Genomic DNA, 21960 nt, shown 5'->3' with positions numbered 1-21960 from the left:
GCTTTTATTTAGAAATTGTGTCCTGCTTTTATTTTGAAAGGCAAAGACAGGAAGATCTCACCTGGTCAACATTTGAATTTGAGTTACTCTAAAGCAGGGGTGTCAAACTCATTTCCTGGGGTCCACTATCCTCTATGTTTTAGATGTTTCCTTCTTACAACACACCTGATTCAAATGATACACTATCATTAAGCTCAGCAGAAGCCTGATAACGAGCCTGATCATTTGAATCAGGTGTGTTGGAACTGAGTTTGACACCCCTGCTGTAAAGGCTGTGTGAAGCTGAGGTTGAACTGATTTTCAGGCTGAAATGCAGCTCCTTGTGGAGGTATTGGGTGTGAAGTGGGTGTGGCACACCAATGAGTCTGTGTGTGTGCGTGCGACCATGCCTGCGCGTGTGTAAGAGCGGTTGCTATGGGCCCCCATAGCAACGGTGCCTGCCACAGACAGCAAAAAAGTTGCTTCTCAGCAGCAGCGCGCAACATCTCGTTCTGGCGCTAATTGTGGGGCGAACCGTTAATGGTAGCTGAAACTTAAAATGACCGTGAAGCGAGAGGAAGGCTGTGGCTTTCCATAAATGTAATTATTTTTCCAAATCTTGTGAGAAATGACCGAGTTACAGCGATTTTAAAAAAACACTGTCCCTCCATGAGGCAGATGATTCAGTTTACATTGGTTCTTATGGAGAGAACGGTGCGACTTTGGTCTAAACTGCTGCCTGCCATTTCCCTTCAGAAAGAGCTTGGTCTTCAAACTTGGATTCATTTGAATCCCAGGAAATGTTTTACAATCTGACCAAATTTCATTCCCCTAACATTTATGTTTTGGTCGTGAGGGCGATGCGATCGTGAAATTTTCAGGCGAATTTTTCACCTCTCCTCCACTCTACAACTGACATGCCGCACTCTAAACAGAGCAGATTTTTGAAAATTTTTCACTTTTTTGAGGACTCACTGATCAAAAACTGTAAATTCTCAGCCTGACAGAAATACATTCCTGCGGAGACAAGAAAAATTACTGCGTTTGATGGTTAAATGAAGTTTCTAGGTGAACGTATGGCGAAGCAGTGGCGTTTGGAAAAAAGGGGATTTTTGAGCCGATTTTTTTCGGTCCCCATTCATTCCTATGGGACTTTTTTGGCAGTTTTTGCGAATAATTCTGCGAAAAAATGACGAATGTCTTAGAAAAGTCATAGCCCGGGATTCCGATGAAGCCGCACGTTTTGATATATAATTTGTTTTGATTTTCTCAAAGCCCTAGGACGAGTTAGCGACCGAAAAACGGCGGAAACGTGAAGAAATATATAATAAACGCAGCAGGAGAACAATAGTGGCTCGTGGCTTCGCCACGAGCCACTCTTCCTCCCATTGCTTTGCAATGGAGAGGAGAGTGGCTCGTGCCGAAGCCCGAGCCCCTAACTAGACAATTCCCCGCTGGTGCGGAAATCGTGGGAGGGGCTCGGGATGGGTGCATGTCCAGAGCGGCGTATTTATTCTAAACACTGTGTGAAGCTGAGAGGTTCAACTGGCATTTTCCGGTCCGTCGCAGGCTTTTATTTTAAAATTGTGCTGTGCTTTATTTTGAAGATTGAGACAGGAAATGTCACCTGTTCAAAATTGAGATTGGAGTTACTCTAAAGGCTGTGTGAAGCTGAGAGGTTTAACTGGCATTTTCCGGTCTGTGGCAGGCTTTTATTTAGAAATTTTGCTGTGCTTTTATTTTGAAAGGCAGAGACAGGAGGATCTCACCTGGTCAAAATTTGGATTGAAGTCACTCTTAAGGATGTGTGAAGCTGAGAGGTTTACCTGGCGTTTTCCGGTCTGTCGCACCACTGCCAGGTGAAATGTATGCAGAGTGGGGGAAATCGTTTCTTCTGGCCACTGAGGGATGATCTTCATTGGTATCCCTTTGAGGATGTGCTGTCCCCTCATTCCTCCTCCAGAGGAATGTTACCTCACGTCATATGGCCATTGCAAGAGAGGTGTGGGATGCTCTGGCAGCCACGAAATTTAAACCTGGACATCAGCTTTCTATGACATTGATCAGTTCATGACAACTTTTGACATCCTCATTCATTTTTATAATTTTCTGCCTACAGTACTACTGTTTCATGTTTGACTATTGAATATTTGATCAGATCCAGTTGTGGTCTTAGTGACATGTTGATGTATCATTCCTACTCACTGATCCTCTATTGAAAATATGTTCATATCATACATTCCAGCTTGTTATAGTTACACCTATATGAAAGAGAAAGCCCCAAAACCTAATATTTGAAATATGCAAGAAATTGAATGATAGGCATTGCAGGTTAATACACAGCATAAGATGTTATGAAACAACATTCCTGTGATCCTGAGTATTTGTTTATCACATTTATGTTATGATCTATAATAAGTAGTAATGGATCCATTCAACCCTGTTACTCTAATTTCAACCATTACCAAATAATTTTTTATCAAAATAATCTTAAATGATTTTCCCAAACTCATGAGGGTTTGACCTATTGTGCTTTTAGTGGTTTGAATGATTTGTGATAGATTTGAGCAAATATTTGCAATTTAATACAAAAAAACATGCAAATATTGAAAAGTTGGGCATGCCAGAGTTCTTTACTTAATGGTAAAGGATTTATTAAACACTTTTGAAAAAAAAAAAAAACTTTTTCAGGTTCCTGAGTATTCATAACAGGATTGTACTATGCATGGCGCACATCAAATAAAACATTTCATAAAAAGTGTAACTTTAATACCTGAGCTGGCTGAATCACATTATTTGATGGCTTACTACCTGGTTTTCCTAAATACATAACAGAAAAATATGAAATAAAGGGTAGATTTTTCAAAGGTTAGGATGCCTAAATTGTCCTCCAATTCTGGAATGACCCATATACATAGAGAGAAAGACCGATATAACAATACAATACAAAATACTGTACATGTAGTACTATTATAGCAACCAAAGAAGACACTTCAGACTTGAAAAATTTTCATATACTATACATTTTTATTTACAACATTCATGTGAAGTCCCATTCAGCCTTTTCTTTCAGCCTTCTGGAGGTCTTCTGTGTTGTCTGTGGGTGTTAAAAGATCAAAATTAACTGGGAAAATTGAAATGTAAAACAAGTGCAAATCTGTACTGCGGTTTTTACCTGAGGCATGTCCCGTCGTAGCAGGCCGTGGAAGCAGATGTGGAGCTACAGCCGTTACCGGACCTATACAGGCCGTCGGCCGACACTGCACACTACACACCCCGCTCCCTGGACCACAGGAAGCCAAGTCCAAATTCTAAAAAGTGAACAATCAAGAGTGGCAAATTAATATCAATTAGTTTGACATTTTTCAACAATTAAGTAAATTGATGTGCACGATTAGAACGAATATCTATTGAACACTTGTTCCTACCTGAGACATGCCTATGGGGAGGCTGTAGAAGACTTCCAAAAGGAATGGGCGTCCGAGAGGAGGGGACTTGTGGGAGGACGTCTGATCTCACCACTGCACCTCCTGGACCCCCTCAGGCCTGGAACTCAAAGAACAAATCAGAGCAAGAACAAAACACAGCAGAACAATGTGCCACATGAAAAACGTGTGACACAACTGTAAAATCGGACAGCACAACACGCTGATGTGTCACAAAGTGAGTGTGTGACACAAAATCAGTGTTGGCTGGTGAGGCTTTAGCCAGTCAAAATGCAATAGACTGGGCTGTGATAGCTATAATACGTTTGGAGAACACCTGACTGAACACATTTCTCAGGTTGGGAAATGTAAATGTGATCAATCACAGTGTTCTTGTCTGTGGTAGACTCTGTGATCAATTGGTTGTAGCCTCTGGACAGAAGTGCATCTCTTATGCTTTTTTTGCCTCTAGAGAGGAGGTCTTCATTGAAGTCACCACAAACAACAATAGGGTGGTGATCCAACAGTTCCAATGTGTCCAAGAGAGCGTTGAGGTTTGGCAGAAACTTTTGCAAACCAAAATCTGGGGGTCTATACACAGTTGCTATTAGCACTTTGACTGGGACCTCAACCTTCACGACCAGACATTCGAGATCTGTGACACGTCCCATGCAGCTCGGCGCCTCCGCCATCAGAGCGCTCCTGCAGTACACGGCAACTCCACCCCCGGCCTTTGACGCCATGTCCCTGCACGTGGTGTAACACGCCTGTCTGCTGCGGTGAAACACAGTGTATCCCTCCAGATCAAAGGAGGAGGATACAGAGGACCCTGACAGATGTGTCTCGGTGAGACAAAGCACATCTGCCAACCTGAGTTCGTGATGCAACTTCAGGTCCACCATGTGAGATGGAAGCCCTTGGGTGTTATGATGGACGATTGTCACCTCTGCATCTGGTCGCTCCGTCCGGTTGAAGCGGTGCAACAGCGGAGTAACACTCTGGAAACTCGCGCTGCGCATGTCTTCCAAAGCTGTCGTAATGGCAGGGTCAGCATAGATTTTTGTCTCATCAAAATCGGTGATGGTGAGACCCTGAAGCGAAGTGGTGCGACTAAGCGCCACATACGCCATGCCTGGCTGAAACATGCGTTTCAGGCTCACGACAGCCGACGTCACCGTCATTCCCTGAACTTTGTGGGCTGTACACGCAAAGGCCAGCTTGACGGGGAACTGACGTCTCACGACTCCGCCCTTGCGACCGATGCTCTCCTCGGATCTCTCGACGTACACCGAGTCGTCCGAGGGGCCCAGAAGCTTTTTGCGGAGAGTCTGTCCTGCTGTGGTATTATCCAGTTTAAGTCCAAGAAAGCTCACGACTTTAGGGTCACGTCTGTCAGGCAGAATGGTGGAGATGGTCCCAAAGGTTCCATTGACAAGGCCATCCTCCACGTTGAGATTCCTGATCAGCATAACTCTTGCTCCTTCAGCTGCCATTATGCTGTCAGGCAAATCTCTCTTGGTGCCTTTGATGTTGGGCACAGGCACCTTCCTGCCGGTAGCGACATCCTTCCTGTAGTCCTCGGCCGCTATTTTGACGTCCCCTTTAAGCAGGGAGGCCACGGTGGCTGCGTTGTGACCATCTACCTGCTTGTTGGTGGCAAAGACGTGCAGCGTTCCTGGCGGGCAATCTTTGCCGTCAGAGACGGCTCTCATGAGCAAGCCTCTGTCCGCAGCGCACAGAGGATCTTGCTTGCGCTTGACACGCAGTCGATTGAGGAGTTCGGCGAACGCTCGGTCATCCTTCTGGCGCATGATCTCCGTGAGGTTGACCATGGTGAAGCGCTCTCTCCAGAGATCAAACTCTGTCTCCTCGTAGACACAGAGCGGCTTGGCCCTGCCCAGCGGCGGCAGCTGGTAAAAGTCTCCGACTGCAAGAACGGAAATGCCGCCAAAAGGTCTTCGGTTTCCTTTGAGCTGCTGGAATCGCCAGTTGACGTAGGCAAACAGCTTCTTGGAAACCATGGAAATCTCATCGATGATGAGAATTTCCACCGAAGACAAAGTTGCTCTAAGTTCATCAAGTGCATTGCCCAGGCCCTGGTACGGCGGTTCCAGGGACCTGGGAAGCTTAAGGACAGAGTGCAACGTTTTGCCCGCGATGTTAAAGGCTGCCGTGCCCGTGAAGGCAGTCAGAAGGACAGTGGGCTGGGACATGTCAGCTGCGTCCCGGAATCTCGGGAGCTGCCGCAGAATCCTCGTTGCTTCCTCATGAATGCACTTGATGACGTGGGACTTACCGCAACCAGCTCCACCAGAGACAAAGTAGTGGAACGGTTCTGGATCTTGGCCCCACACACGCCGAAGGCACCACTGGCGCACAGCGTAGAAGACGCACGCCTGGGTCTCGTTCAGACTCTGAAACATCTTGCGGACAAAGTCTGGACTTAACCGAGGCGCCTCGATTCGGGGGACGGGTTCACCGACATTCAGGTCTTCAAAGTCGGGCACGGCGTCTTCGTCCTGCTCCTCTGGGATCTTTTCACGGAGCTCAAGACACTCCTGCCGTTCCGCCTCAACCTCGGGTGCGTACGTGTTCCAAGCGTTGAGGACCGGACCGAACTGGACGTTCTGGAGTGCCTTATCCATGCCTGCGCCTCGTCCCTCGAATCGCTTCCTGTTGTGCTCCACGATGTCCTTGACGTTGCGTCGGGATTTGTAGAACTCTTCGTACGAGGTGCGACCCCCGTCGTTGAGTTCGTCGTCAGATCGGTGGGGGAGGTACAGCTTTAGCAGTCGTCTGAAATGTTTCTCTGGCGCCTTGGTCTCAGAGAAGCGCGCATATCGAATGACTGCTGGTTTTCCGGCTGTCCTCTTGGCAATATGTCCTTTGTCACACAAAAGGGCAATGGCACTGGGGCCCTGTGCTTGTTCGCCGTAGACTACCCGGTAGTCCGATGCAAATTCGGCCAGGCACATCCCCTGAAACTCGGGAGTCTTTGGTTTGAACAGGTACTTCTCAGGTACCCCCAACATCCAGACCTCTTCAGAGTCAGGTGCCATGTCCTTCAGGCGACTCATAGGAAGACTCATCTTCATGGCTTCCTCGTCCGTCGAGAGGAAAATCACAGACCGCGAGCACTTTTTCAGGGGCAAGCTGCACGTACGAGCCACTGCCTCCTGGGCGCTGACCTCTCTGTGCTTCGCATAGGCCTGCATGATCTTTCTCATTTCCTCACATTGGTTGAAGGCAGAATCTCTGCTGGTCTTCACGACCGAGTTCAGGAACTCGGTCATCTCGTGCTCCGGCTTGGTGATGTACGACATCATGTACATGGCACAGCAGTACTCGTCCAGGACGTACTGGATGTCCATGTTTGCGTTCCAAGCGCGGAGAAGGTCTGGGTTATACGCATTAACCCAACACTCGTTTGGCTGCCGCTTCAGCATGACCACGCTCCCGCTTGTCAGATTTTCGGCGCACTTCATATAGGCGTCGTGTTCGAAGTCGCATCGACGGAGGAGATCTGACAAGCTCTCGAAGGAGGCCTTCGGATCCATGAGGAGCTCTCTCAGGTGCCGAAGCTTTTCCTTTGCTTCCCTTTGCTGCCGACGGATCTGCTCCCTCCGTTCCTTCATCACCTCTTCCTGGTCTTGACCATCTTCCATTTCCACATCCGCAGCAAAGGGCTCCGTGATCCAGGTGATATCAAACGGCAGCTTGGGGAAGCCAAAACGACACGCCACGTTTCCCTTTCGGCAAGAGCCGGTGTGGTTCCTGCTGTGTACCTGAACCTCCGAGACGATTTTGTGGAGCTCCGGGTCCTTCTCAGGGTCAGGCATCTGGCAGGAAATGTGGCGGTCAATGAACCTGCATACGGTGTGGTCCAAGTCCTCGCCATACACAGGGGCGTCTTTGACCCACACTAGCATGTGAATGTGTGGGCTTCCGCGGGCCTGAAATTCAACGCGGTAAAAATAATCCTCCACCTCGCCGATGGGCCGCGCTGGTGAGAGGATCAACTTTGCCATAAGGGCATCCACGCGTTTTTCAAACATGCGCATTACGGTGACCGGGTTACTGCGCAAAATGTCACACTTGGCTTTCCAGTCCAGTTCGGAAAAGTCACCAAGTGTTTGTCCTTGCTGAGATTTGATGACCCCAATTATTTCAGGCCATCTCATCTCAGCTGCCGAAAAAGTCAAAAAGAACGTCGGTTTGCCGAGTTGCCTGAGCATAGCATGCAAATCTCTCAGGCTTTTATTCCAATATGCGGGTGTGCCTCTCAGAGGCTGCATAAATCGCATAGCCTCTTTGGCCTGAATTAATCTCTCCACCTCCTCTTTGTCCTGGAGCATGGAGTTTTTGATGGCACGCCCGTCTTTTGTGCGCATCTTTCCTTTGCGCATTTGTATCGACATACTTCCTCTCGCGAGGTTTGTCTCCGTTACAAACTGCGCAAAGAAAAGGTAAGTCTGGTCCTCGGCAAACCGCGTGTCTGCCCCGAAAAGCCTGGCGTTGAAGTATCTGCTGGGTGAAAGCTTGATGGGACGGTCTTCATCCAGCGTGTTCTCTCCCGTGGGAAACTGCACAGGGAACGCCATGGCTTCCAGTTTGGGGATTGCAAAAAATCCCACAGGTTTGTTGCCTTGGGCGGGGGCAACGCTGAAAATGCCATCTCCATAGGAAAGTATTTCCTGCGCAATGTCTGGTGGCTGCATGCAGGTGTCCAGAGCAAGTCCAGGTCTTAGCTCCTCCTGCTGTACGGTGGCTGTGTCTGCAGCTAAATTGGTCTGGTAGCTGTCAGACACTTGTAGCAGCTCTTGGTCCAAGATGTCTTCTCCCCACTGGGCAGCATCCATGAAGTCATGCTGAGAGTCTATGTCGTCAGCAGACTCCTCCAAGAGGGTTTCTCTCGTGACATCATTGGACAGGTTTTCCAGCTCAGTGCTTGGTGATGGCATGTCAGTATTGCGTCTTTGGTCGTCTTCTGGCCGACTCGTTCCTGCGGCTGACACAAAATCGGCCAAGACTGGCTCAGTGTAGCTATCAGCCGCCTCCAGCAGCTCCTCGTCGAGCATGCCGTCTTCTCCCCACTGCGCATCATCCGTGCACTCGTCGTCTGAGTCGTGGAGGAGGTTATGGAACGTGGCCTCTTGGTCAATGGTCACATCAGAATACTCAGAGTGCTGCTCTCTGAGTTTTTCCAGGGCTACCAGCACATTCTTCATGTTGACAGTGTAAAAGTGCTGGTAACCTTTGAATCGAATGTGACGCTTTAATTTCACCTGCAGTAGCTGTGCTTCTGGGAGGGGACGTGGAAGACTGTTGACAACGCTTTCCACTTCCGATGGAACGCACACGACAGCTCCGTGGACTGCTCGCTGCTGTCCTTTCGGTAAGGCGATGATTTTAGCAAACGGGAGGATTTTAGCGATGAGCTGTCTCTCCAGCACGTTGAGTTGGGCCAACTCCGGGGGAATGGGTGCCAACTCTAAATTGTTAGCTACTGCATGTGTTGGCATCCTCCCACGGCTGAGGTGGCTGTCACAGTTGTGGCAGATCCACTCCTGCAGTCTCTCTGGTGGCATTGAGCAAGGGGAGGAGCACTCAGCGTCACAGACATGCACATATGTTCCAGTCAAGCAAGCCTGTGCCACGTCGACATTGGTGGAGTATTTAACTCTCTTGCATGACTTGACTTGATTTGGAAACATAGTCCTGTGGCAGACGGTACAGACGTATGTTGGTCCGTGGCTGATGGTCTCACGGAATGCTGCTATTGCCGCTGCCATCACTGAAGTGAGCACTGGCTGGCGAGAGGTTCCGAGCTGTCGGTATTTCCGCCTGATGCTCAGTGCTCGCTGCAACTTCTGACGCATGTCAGGATTGGCAGCCAACATGCGTCTTCTGAGCAGGCTACAACGCTGAATATGATGTAGCCTGAACTCTGGATCCTTCCTGTACCTCTGGACAAGATAATTTTTCTCCCTGTTCCGGAAGGCAGGATCCGTGCTGTACCTCTTGACACGATATTTTTTCTGCCTGTTCAGAATGGCTGGATCCGTACTGTACCTCTTAAGAACATCGTTTTTTTGCCTGTTCCGAAAGGCAAGATCCGTGCTGTATCTCTTGACAACATAGTTTTTTTGCCTGTTCCGAAAGGCTGGATCTGTGCTGTACCTCTTGACAACATAATTTTTTTGCTTGCTCCGAAAAGCAGAATCTGTCATGTATTTGTGTTTTACTTGGTTTCGCATTTTGATGATAAACTTGGCATAGTATTTTTTAGAAGACAAAAGCCGTTGTTCACGGTTCTTTTGCATACACTTTGTCTGTGCCTGAATTTTTTTCCTGCGAAATTCGGCACAGCTGGCATACCTGATTCTTTCACAAGTTTTTTTCCCAATTTTTTCTTTCACTTGTTCTTTTTTTTCACATGCTCTCCTCTTGGCTTTTCGCCTCCGATCTTTGTTGAATTTAGAGAGCTTTGTTGCTTGTGGGACAGCTGAGGAACCTTTAACGTCCTCCTCAATTTTGACAGCCATCCCACTGTCTGCCTGGAATGCGGGAGAGCAGGTTCAGACACTTCATGTTGAACCTCGGTTTCCGGGGATTGTTGAGGATGTGGGCACTGGGGCTGTCAGTATGAAAAGATACCGGGACAAACTCATAACTAGCAGAGTCTCCACGGTCTCTAAAGAGTGTGTGGAGGTGGTGAGCCAGGTCACTGAGTTCCGTGAAAGTCATAACGATCGCCTTACCGGAATGAGAGGGTAATCCTCTGGAGTCTCTGGAGTGGGAATCAAACACTCCATACCTCCCGGACTGATCACGGAAAACAGCGATAACCTCGGGTGAAATGACGATTATAGCCTGATTAATCTCTGCTGAAAGACACTCCAGCTGCCTGGCAAGCGGAAGCCACCACTGCTGTCTTCCAGGGCTCGATACTTTAGTTTTCAAAAAGCCACACCTGATGTCACGCATGTTGACATTATAGAAATGTCTGTCTGTGAGGACTTGTTTTGGCATCTCCTCGACTGCCAGGTGATTGCTCTGGAAGGTCTTGTCGCGAATCAACTGCTGTTTGACTCCGACATACAGCGCGTCTCCCTGAGCCAGGACTCTGTCGAGTGTAGTCCTGGTGAACTGACAGCCCTCAGTGTGGTATGCCAGAAATGTCAACGCATTACAGCTGCACTGATGGTTGCGGGAAAATACCTTGTACCTCTTATCATTCTGAGAATGACTGGCCCGGACTGACTCCACACGGCGACTCTCGCTCCTGGTTTTATCCTGAAATTATGACAAATTGTGATCAGTAATTATTATATTTTCATTATTTATTCAGACAGCTTAATTTTTTTGAAGTTCAGCATTAGTACTAGCTTTTAGAAATGTGTTGAATGTGTCTTCAGTTAAAGGATCATATGATTTAATGTTTCAGTGACAACTTTATTGTTCATACATTATGAACATCCTCTCACCAATTTAGGGAAATCTTGTATTATTTTAGCGTATTATTGCTTACTATTACCTTAGCTAGTTTAATATACATATTTGTATGTTTATTGCAATCACGCATTTATGTATATGTGTATATATGTATATACATATTATACATATTAAAATATATATTTTATATATACTTTACACACACACACACTCTCTCTCTCTCTACATACATATATGTATATATATATTTATTTTGTGTGTGTGTGTGTGTGTACATAGATATATAGGTGTCTGTGTGTTTGTTGTATTATTGTATTATTTGTAGAATTTCCCTCCGGGATTTTTTTCCAGGGCATTGTAACATTTTCTTTATTTTCTTGAAATTACATTTGAACAGATCATAATGACTTACAATTTTTCTGAGACCATGAACACATAATAACCCTATGTCACCTAATTTAATTTACTGGTTAGCTCCTATTCTGTAGACATCAACACAGATTTCAACATGAAATTACTATTTTAACATAATGGGACTTGCTTCAATGTTTGTGAGGAGGCTTAAGGAGGGTGCTTTGAGCAGACAACTTAGGACTGCAGCATCAGAGTTGTTTCATCTAACAGACAGTTGATGGTCATGGGATCAACATTACTGTACAGACTGAAGGCTACTGAAGACTGCCTGGACTACATACTTTTCCTGTTTGTCTGAAATGCAATTACATAGCAAAGTCAGTATTCCACTGACTTTTACCACCATGCCAATGGCAAGTGATGTAAATATTTTATTCACCAAAACCTTTTCTGCATGAATTTTGCCAGTGGCTAGTGCTAATGTAAAACCCTGATTAGAAACAAGAGATGCTTTGTGAAAGCAATGGCACACAACACAGCATTACAGGTAGCTTATTGTATTGTGACCAGCATAATAACAGTTCTCTCAACTGCCAAAAAATATTTTTAACTGCAGTAAACCAAAAAAAAAAAAAAAAAAACAACTATCATGATTTTACAAAAAAAATACTCTATCATAGAGGAATAAAACTTACCTTGTCTGTTGGTGTATCAGCTGATGTGGATGGAGCTGTCATGAACCAGGGCCACTGGGCTTGTGATGGAGTCGGTGTTCGGGTCATCTGATAAAAGACAATAACAGTGACACTTAAAAATAAAGCAAGACGATAGCTAGATAGTTGGCTAACGACTAAATAGCATCAGTTGTCTAAAAGCTAGCTATCCAAAAGCTATCTATCTAGGAACAGCTAGCTCGCCTTGAATAAGCAAGAGTGCTAGCTGCCAGGAGTTTCAGTTGTCCCAAAGCTAGCTACCCGAAAGATAGAAAGCTAACGAATAAGCTAGATGGGTAGCTGATAGCTCGCTAGTAGCTTCAATTTTCCTAACGCTAGCGATTCATTGGAATTGTGATTATACAGTAAATGTGCCAGAAAAAAACAGGAACGACAAAAATGGCCACAAATGGAGATGCCTGCTTTGTAATGTTCTTTTAATTGATTATAGAGAGGTAAATATACCTTCTCAGGAGAAGGAGGCTTGCAGCCCGCATCATCAGCTGTCCGGGCCTGTCCATCTGGTGAGGGGGTCATCATCTTGGCCATCTAAACACAGAACAACAAAACTTCAGTGAAATGACGATGATTTTCAGTCAGATGATACATATTGATGAGAAGAGGAGTAATCCTTACCTTTGCAATGGGAGAACAGAGAGGGGTTTCTGTCTTGCCCCAACTGCAGAACAATCTGGCCGGGGGTGAGTCAAACAGCTGATGACAGATGAGAAAAAAAACATAGCAAGTGTCAGTGTGGACAATGTAGATGCCTGTGGAATGGAGTCAGCATGTGGTCAGAGGAAGCTTACATCATGCACTGCAGTTGGGCAGTGGGGGGGGTGCCCGTCCGGGGTCCTGGGCCGTCTCACTGCTGCCCGAGCAGCCACCTGCACCATCAGAAACATCAATTAAACATTAATTACTGAAGTTTAAAGAAATGCATCCCAGAAACACAAGTGTTGTTACTGCCTCTCTTTAGCACAAACAAACTAACTGTGAAGTTGATTAATGTTTTCAATCAAAATCCAAACCCAAAGGAAAGACAACTTACCGCCTGAGTTGCGGTGGTCAAGCCTGAAGGGGCGTCCTCCTCTGATCTCCAGGAACGCAGAGCTGGAGGCGTTCCAGGCTCCTGACAAATCACAGCATTTCAGACAATGAGCACAGTCTACTCGCCTTGTTGTGACACTGTGCATGCTGCAATTGAAAGAGCTCCAAATGTGCAGTGTGTGACAGTTGTGTCAGAAAGTAATGTACCTTGTTCACTGGAGAAGAAGCAGAAGGAGGAGTAGTGTTCCGCAGGCAGCCGCGCAGAACTGCAGGGGACGCCACCTGTGCCAACCAAATGAGATACCAATTAAATCGAGTTGAACAGCTATCAAACAATTTACAACTACATTTCTATTTAGCTGATTCAAGTCTGTTATTATTTGTGGCTGTTGTTATGAACTAGTTTTACTTAATTGCAGATGACACTAAAAAAAAAGGTGCAGAATTAACTGTCAGGAATTACACGTTTGAGCATTCATACAATCCTTCTGCGGAGATAAAATTTTAATCAATCAAATTACCTTCTTTGGCTTAGGAGAAGCCTTGAAGTCCGCCAGGCAAGACATATGGGAGGGAGACACTTTCTCCATGGCACTTAGGGCTGTGCTGCTGAACCAGACGGGGTTCAGCGGAAGAAAGCTCTCCTCCACCTGTAAACACAAAGCAGACACTACTAATTACAGTTTGTGCTGTCAAAAAAACAACCAATAGCATCCAAAAGAAATATCTGAAGAATCACAAACCTGCTGTTGAGCCATCCTGGGCTTTGGTGAACCTCTGGACCGGGGAGGTTCCCGAGGATGGCTCGTCTGCAATCACAGAAAGCGTCACAGTAAATTATAAATGTAATTTTTTTTTTAACCACAGTACACATATTATTATCACAATACATGATGTCACAGTTGTCTTAAAAAAAAAAAAGTCTAAAAACATAAAGCAATTTATCAATTACCTTGCCGCCCTGACCCATTTTCCTCTGCTCACGGGGTTTCGGGCTGGGTGGAGCAGGGGATCTCTCTCTCACGACCAATTCGGGTGTAGCTTTCCGAACTGGAGGTTGAGGAGGGATCCGGGGCGAAGGAAGTGGTGTCCCCAGTTGCTCGTTGGCAGCGGACCAGAACAACTGGACGAGGATCCCCATCCCCTCACGATCACTCAGATGGACCTGCATTAATAAGAAATTTTAAAAAAAAACACACATACAAACAGTTTTAATGTCAGTGAACATCTGCCGTGAACCAAACTTATCCAATCAACAACTGTTTTTCACAACATACTACACTTACACCATCCTTGCTCCACAGCACCAAATTGCTCAGGGGGAAGTGCTCCACAGCGTTGAAGAACTTCACACCTTGAAAAACAATTGAAAAAAAAAAAAGTCATCATTGCACCAAAATATCCACCGATACTTGAGAATTGTTGAAATGTAGTTCATGTCTTTCTTGTTTGTTCATTCAGTGAATGGAATGGATGAAAAAAAATCTTTTTCCTCTTACCCATACGAGCAGCCACACGTCTATATTCCTGCCGAAGCAGGTCCTGGTGTTGGACGTCAACGACCAGGCGGGGAGGAAAGTCGACCACAAAAACCTTGGACCAGCGGTTCCCACAAGTGGTGAGGAGATTGGCAAAATCCACCCCTGCCCTCTCCACAGTGGTGCTGGACAGGTTGTTGCCAGGGGCCATGACGCAGACGGCATCAGGTGCACGAGGAACTGCAGCGTGCAGAACCTCAGTGCGAATTTCCGCAGCAGAGGCCCCCGGAGTCGACAGGAAGCCAAAGCTCAGCCGAGACTCTGGCATCCGAATAAAGCCATCTACAAGAGCACGTAGATGGGAGTCCCCGACAAGAAGAATGAACTGCAAAAGAAAGACCATAGTTTTAGTATGAAAGTCAAAAGAACTTTTTAAGAAAACGAACAGCAACAATTAATAATTATACCTTCTTTCCAGGGAGCTCAGGAGGAATGACCAACTTGTGGTTGCGCCCAGTAAAGGGTGAAGTTGGCCATTTTAAAACCTTGTGGCGGTAACCGGTGCCACGGCCTGTTCACAAGACGACAGAGCAAAAGAGGATTTAAAACAGATTTCAAACAAAGACAGCTCATACAACAATCACCATTTTCTATTATTGTATGAGAACGGCAGAATCTGTGTTCAACGGGTAATTGTTGGTGGCACACTAAATATGATTGGTGAAGATATTTCATGATAAAAACAGCTGAGTACTTACATGCAATAAAGTTTGCATGCGCCTGCCGCTCTTCCCAGAACCGTCCGGCCGGCAGGGTGGAACCAACCTTCTGTGAGCAAAGAATACACTTATTTAATTCTACATCGTACGGATGCCATGAACGTGTCCAACTCAGCACATTCTGTATTGCACAAGTGAGCATGTCAGTTCGGGTGTAAACATACCTTGTACTGGGGAGAGCGTGAGCAGTGGGGTGCGTCGACAGGAGGGGTGGGCATCTCAGACGCGTCCAGCTTCCTCCAGCGCTGCTTCTGGGCCTGGGAGCGTCTCCCCTTCCGAGGCATCCTGGAAGACAGCACAAGAGCACAAGAGAGACACACAAACACAGGGAGAGAGAGAGACAAAGAGAGAGAGAGAGAGAGAGAGAGAGAACAAGGCACACAAAATGGATGGATGGATGGATGGATGGATGGATGAAAGGATACGAGGTGATGCAGAGGTGATGCAGAGGTGGTTGACCAAAGGATGTCCAAGGGCAATCCAGAGGCTCTCCAAAAGGCTGTCCAAAGGCTGGTGAAAAAAAAAAAACCCAGTTATCTAAAAGCACTGCTATGAAACAGTAAGCACCAATATGAGCAGCAAAACATGCATGTACAAGACACATCTAATGTCCTCACTATGTATTTTTTCATCAGAGGGAAAAATCTACTTACACTGCTGACTCAAACTGAAACAACTAATTCAAAACACAAAAGGGCTAAAGACCAGACAATGGCTACTAAATTAAAGCACTACTGCATGTTTTCTCAGAAAGAAGAAGAATCTCAACATGTCTGCAGCAAAAGTAGCTGAACTGGTCTTTAACACAGCACAGAGAATTAATATGACACTGTAATTAATGGTATGTTAACATTTCCTCATGCAACATGTCTTAAACGATATTATACTCATCATGATGTTCCAATTGACTGATAGAACTGATTGTAACATAATGGAACAAAGCACTGGCACCTTAATTAATTTTAACATCAAATTTGCTAGAAAATGTAGTCAATGTTACATTTAACCACATTACTTTTGAAGCAAACACTACAAGGTACAAGCGATATTTCATCTGTCAGAGCACTATTTTACAGAGACAAATGTATAAACACAGTATAAACTAAGGCTTCTACATCGTGAAGAAATGATAAATCCTTTGTGTATTTTCTGTGTTTTAAAAAGCTGAAAAGGCAGAAATAATCCCACATCAGCAGATGCATGTACTGCTGCTGCTGCTGCTACTATAACTGCCTGTATACAATTATTCAGCTGGAGTGGCAGTACTTTTCAACAGATTTAATGGTGATATTCTGGAAACCAAAGCTTCAAACAAAGGCTGCTGGATCATTTTAGTTTTGAAGGTGGATGATTTGATGTCCATAATTTGTAATGTTTATGGACCAAACAGAGCATCGCAAGCAAAGGACATGTTTACTGAACTCTCTTCAGCTTTGGACAATTTAAAGGAAAAATACAAAGATTCTACTATTATCATAGGAGGAGACTTTAATGATGCTCCAGATGATTACATGGACAGACATCCTCCAAGATCTGCATCATTACTGGACTTTAAACCCACCTCATTTATAAGTGATCATCTTTTGCTAACAGATGTGTGGAGATTTATGAACCCCAATGTCACAGACTACACGTGGTCTAACACGAGCACAAGTTTACAGTCAAGAATTGACCTTTGGTTAATCTCATCACAGAGTTTACAGTTTGTTTTAGACATTTCTCATACTCATGGTCCACTGTCTGATCAAAAATTAATAAGTTTAAGATTAACAGGATCAAAAGAGAATTCTAACATAAGAGGCTATTGGCAATTAAACATTAATATACTAGATGATAAAAAAAATTAAACAAGGGGTACAATTACTTGCTCAGGATATATTTGGTAAAAGAGAAATTAATCCTATTCAAAAATGGGAATGCTTTAAATTTAAAATGAGAGAAGTTGCAATTAAACGTAGTAAAGAAATAAAAAAAAACTAAAAGATGAAAAAATGAATTTTCTAATAAACCAGCTACAGTTATTAAGTTCCAAACATGATTTATCTGAAGAAGACCTAAGCACACTAAAAAAACCTCACAGAAGAGCTTGACAAAATGTAGAAAAAAAGAAAAAGAAATAATATTACATCTCTTAATATAAATGAGCTGGTATGCTTGGATCCTAATAACTATGGAGTCACAGGAGTGCCAAATCAAAATATAAATAAATAAATGTGGAAATATAAAGATAAATAAATAAATAAATAAATAAATGTGGAAATATAAAGACATAATTAAATCAATAAAAAGGAAAAGCAGAAAAGGTAAAAGCAAAGACAATTTTTCTTTTTATTTATTTATTTCTCTTTATATTTCCACATTTATTTATTTATTTATTTTTATATTTCCACATTTATTTATTTATTTATTTATCTTTATATTTCCACATTTATTTATTTATATTTTGATTTGGCACTCCTGTGACTCCATAAATATCATCTCCAATTATATTACCTTGTTTTATAGCAACCTGTATACATCTGAATTTAATCAAACAAAATGTGATAAATTTATGAAGCACATACAAAATTTTACACCCTTGATTTCAGAGAGCTTTAAAGAGACCTGTGAAGCTGACATTCTGGGTTCAGAAATCACTGATGCTGTTCATTCAATGAGAATGAGAAAATCACCTGGAAGTGATGGCCTCAGTCGAATTTTACCTTTGCTTCTGGGATTTGATTAAGGAACATCTTTTACTGATGTATAACGAATGCATTAGCAGACAAGAAATGACAACAACCATGAAGCAAGGTCTGATAACCTTGATTCCTAAGCCAGGTAAAGATCCCTTAATAATAGAAAACTGGAGACCTGTTTCACTTTTAAATATCAATTATAGAGTCTGAGAAAAAGTCTATGCTAAACGACTGAAAAATAATTTAGAAGAGATAATAAGTGAAAATCAAAATGGCTTCATGGCAAAGAGTCACATTAGTTCTAATATCAGATTAATATTAGATCTAATTGATTACTCAGATTATATAAACTCAAAAGCACTGAAGGCTTTCCTAGATTTCTACAAGGCATTTGATTCAATTGAACACTCTTTCATTATACAGACCCTAAAAATTCTTGGCTTTGGTGATAAATTTATTAATAGTATAACTATGTTTTATAATGACATAAATAGCTCGGTGATTTTATATCCCAGAATGTCTAGGAGGTTTTCTGTCTCAAGAGGTGTACGCCAAGGATGTCCCATTTCCTGTTTTTTGGTTTTGGTTGTGGCTGAACTCCTATTCTTAAAATATTTCCTGCAACCCAGATATTCAAGATTTAGTCATTTTTAATCGTGAGATAAAGATTTCACAGCTAGCTAATGACACAGTTTCATTCCTCAAAGATAAATCACAGATACAAACTGCACTACAAGTAACTGGTGAATTTTCTGAAGCCTCAGGGAGTACAATATGGCTCACAAAAATTCATTTTTTCCTGTTCTCTTCCTGTTCCTGTATACAGTTGTGCCATTTATTCTGAATTTACAGACTTTGTTATTTATGTTTGGGCCGAGTTAATGAGTTATTCATTCATTTAGTCCTGGGTTTAGTCCATGATACCCTGCTCCTGTGAGGTCAAGTCAGATCTTGTTTGGTCCTGATTTTAGTCCATGTAACCCTGCTCCTGTGGGACACAGTTTAGTGTCTGATTGTAATTCTGTTCAGTGAATAGATAATTTAAGTTATAAAGATGTTTTGTTTTTGCTTAAGCACTTTTCATTCTTTAGTTGGCTGATGTGGTCAACTTGAAGCTGTTGAGTGCATTAGAATCCTATAAAGACAAATGTTACAAAGTGGTTGATGGAGTTATTTCAATTATGCATATATTTACGGAAAATACTGAAATGATGGAAAATACTGAAATGTGTTGTGCACATCCAGCCACAGAACCTTCATCCATATTTTACATGAAGAAACATTTTCAATATTGCCTGCTGTTGCTCTGTTTTTTTCAGTTTTTTAAATCTCAATGTTTTTTTATTATCCCTTAATGTTGTCTCTATAATAAGATTTTAACAAAATGCTATTAAAATACACCAGAATGCAGGAAATAGGATCAATAATTTTCAAAATTTTCTGGGGGAGGGTCCCTAGACCCCCCATCAGCATCTCACATAAACCAAATCTCACTCTGAGGTCTGATCACAAGTTGGCAGCCCTGAATTATTGTGTTGTGAGCAAAAGTCATGGCCACTGTGGCCTAAAACATTTACACAGTAGAGTATCTCTGAAAAAAATCTAAATCGGTCCAAAAAGTGGAAAAGCAATTTCTCATGGGGGCGAAGCCTCCCCTGTCCTTAAAACCTAGTGACACCCCTGTGTGAGCCTGGCAGTTGGTCACCATGGTGACCGCACCAGCTGAAGATAAGTTAGCAGTATAAAGTACATTTTACAAGACTAAGACACTTACAGCATAGTGAAAATCTTAAAAGAAAAAAAAAAACTAACACTGTGACTTGTCTGAAACCACTGCTATAAATATGAGCAGAAAAACATGTACACACAACACATCGAATGTCCTCGCAATGTATTTTTTTATCAGAGAAAAAAAATCTACTGTCACTGCTGACTCAGAAACGGAAACAACGATTTTAAAACACAACAAGGGTAAAGATCAGACAATACCTACTGAACGGACGCACTGAAACATTTAATCATGCAACATCCCATAAATAAACGATATTATACTCATCATGATGTCCTAAATGACTTATAGAACTGATTCTAACATGATGGAACAAAGCACTGGCACCTTAATTAATTTAAACATCAAAATTCCTGTGAAAGTGCACACAGAACCATTTTGCAAGACTAAAACAGTTATAGCAAAGCTCCTGTTTAACCACACTATTTTACAGAAAACACAGTGAGGTAGAAGAGATATCACAGCACCATTTTACTAAGACAACCATTGTACATAGATGCAAATTAAAACGTCCCAAAGCACATATAGCAACTTGAACATGACCAAAGCAAATACTACTACAACTTCTTTAATCATCATTTCTACACATTAGCATCAAGTTTACATTTTTCTGCTCTGACCGTCAGCATCCCTATTCATTTAGAGCACAAAACCTAACCGTGCAACTCAAGTGAACAAAGCTAGAAGTTGAGGGAGAAAGGCGCTTCACACTCCCTCATCAAGAGACTGGAAAAATGCATGAAAGCTCCAGTTTAACCACGCTATTTTCCAAACAAACATTATGAGGCAGAAAAGGCTATTTTATCCGTTGCAGCAACATTTTACAAAGACAAAGACAAAGCTATCTAGCTATCCAAAAGCTATCTATCGAGCTAACGGCTAGCTCGCCTTTGAATAAGCTAATGATAGCAACTTGAACATGACCAATGCAGACATTGAAATATACCAAAAATATTGTCGTTTGTTTTTCCACTTCAGCTTTCAGAATGCATTTCTACTGTTACCCTTAGCATTTAGATTCAGTTGGAGCATAATATTTAATAGGATATAGTGCAGAATCAGACTATGCTAAAGCTAGCAGGGAGGAGAAAAAGTACGCAGCCTTACCTCTGAATGGAACCGAAGAAAGGGCGTTGGCTGCCAGCGGCCAGCGGCTTTATCTCAAAGAAGTGCCAATGAACGTGCACCGGGGCCTCGATGCCACCGCTGATTGGTGTTGCTGGGCTGTTGCCGGGCGCCCATTGGGAGAGGCATTTTTTCCAGAAGGTTCTGTGTGCAGTGTGTGTGTGTCAGTAGATAGCCGTACTTCCGGTTTTTGTCGTCGGAGGTTTGAAATGCATTATGGGAAACGTAGTAGTATACTACAGTGTGAACGGTTGGCATTCTAATCATACTTATAGTACATAGTATATAGTATATACTCATTGAGTATGTAGTATGTTAGTATGCCATTTGGGACACAGCCAAAGAGTCATAGAAAGAGAGTATTACAACCATATGTGAACGAAAGAGGATGAAATCAACTAATGACTAATAACACAATCAAATTTATATGTGGTCTCTGTGGTGCAATTGGTTAATGCACTTAACTGTTAATTGAAAAGTTGGTGGTTCAAGCCCACCCAGAAATGATAACTTTGCTTTTCATAGTCTTATTTGTAACTTGCATGTTCTCATGTTTTTTATTGTTTTTTTCTTCTTCTTACCTTTCATGCTGCTGGAACTGTGAATTTCTCTTTGGAGATTAATAAAGTATCTATCTATCTATCTCTATCTATTAATAATATGAATAATATGTTCAAAATTAATTGGTTATGTTGCCTCATAAGAGAAAATGTTAAAATGTGGAATGCAATACCAAATTATGTATTCAAAAAAATGGGAGGAATTCATTTTTTACTTCAATGTAATTATAAAATTGACAAAAATACCAGTTCAATTATTAAACTTCCATAAACAGGTGTTGCTCTCCTGGGGGCTGATCTAACACATTTAACTTCACCTTTTGTTTTCAGACTTACTTTATTATTATTTTAATTAAGTGTATTTTTATTTATTAATGTTATTATTTTGATACATTTTATTTACTTTACCATTTTTGTTGTTTTATTTAATGATTAATTTAATTACATTTTTAAAATATTTAATTAATATTTAGCATTTATATTTTTTGCTTTAATTTTATTCTTTACATTTTTCATTTTATTTTTGTGATTTAATATTTGACTTTTGGATTTTTTAATTTTACTATTTTTTATTT

General features: G+C 42.8%; 1 protein-coding gene across 1 annotated transcript; it reads right to left on the bottom strand.

Annotated features, from left to right (window-relative positions):
• Nucleotides 1-3003: 3003 nt before the first annotated feature.
• Nucleotides 3004-21127, bottom strand: LOC127537397 (uncharacterized). Its single transcript, XM_051959639.1, has 19 exons — nucleotides 20808-21127; nucleotides 15398-15743; nucleotides 15213-15282; nucleotides 14922-15025; nucleotides 14476-14839; nucleotides 14263-14330; nucleotides 13929-14141; nucleotides 13720-13785; nucleotides 13498-13626; nucleotides 13184-13258; nucleotides 12978-13058; nucleotides 12736-12813; nucleotides 12563-12640; nucleotides 12392-12475; nucleotides 11909-11995; nucleotides 10633-10700; nucleotides 3408-3525; nucleotides 3155-3290; nucleotides 3004-3076 (listed from the first exon to the last, which is right to left on the bottom strand). The coding sequence occupies exons 2-17, from the start codon at nucleotides 15515-15517 to the stop codon at nucleotides 3495-3497; spliced, it is 1716 nt and encodes a 571-aa protein (XP_051815599.1). The 5' UTR covers nucleotides 15518-15743; nucleotides 20808-21127; the 3' UTR covers nucleotides 3004-3076; nucleotides 3155-3290; nucleotides 3408-3494.
• Between the last annotated feature and the right edge of the window lie 833 nt (nucleotides 21128-21960).

The sequence above is a fragment of the Acanthochromis polyacanthus genome, chromosome 15 (assembly GCF_021347895.1).
Source record: "Acanthochromis polyacanthus isolate Apoly-LR-REF ecotype Palm Island chromosome 15, KAUST_Apoly_ChrSc, whole genome shotgun sequence".
In the NCBI taxonomy this organism is placed as follows: domain Eukaryota; kingdom Metazoa; phylum Chordata; class Actinopteri; family Pomacentridae; genus Acanthochromis; species Acanthochromis polyacanthus.
Note: the sequence above shows the minus strand (reverse complement) of the source record. Positions and strands in the feature narration are given on the sequence as shown.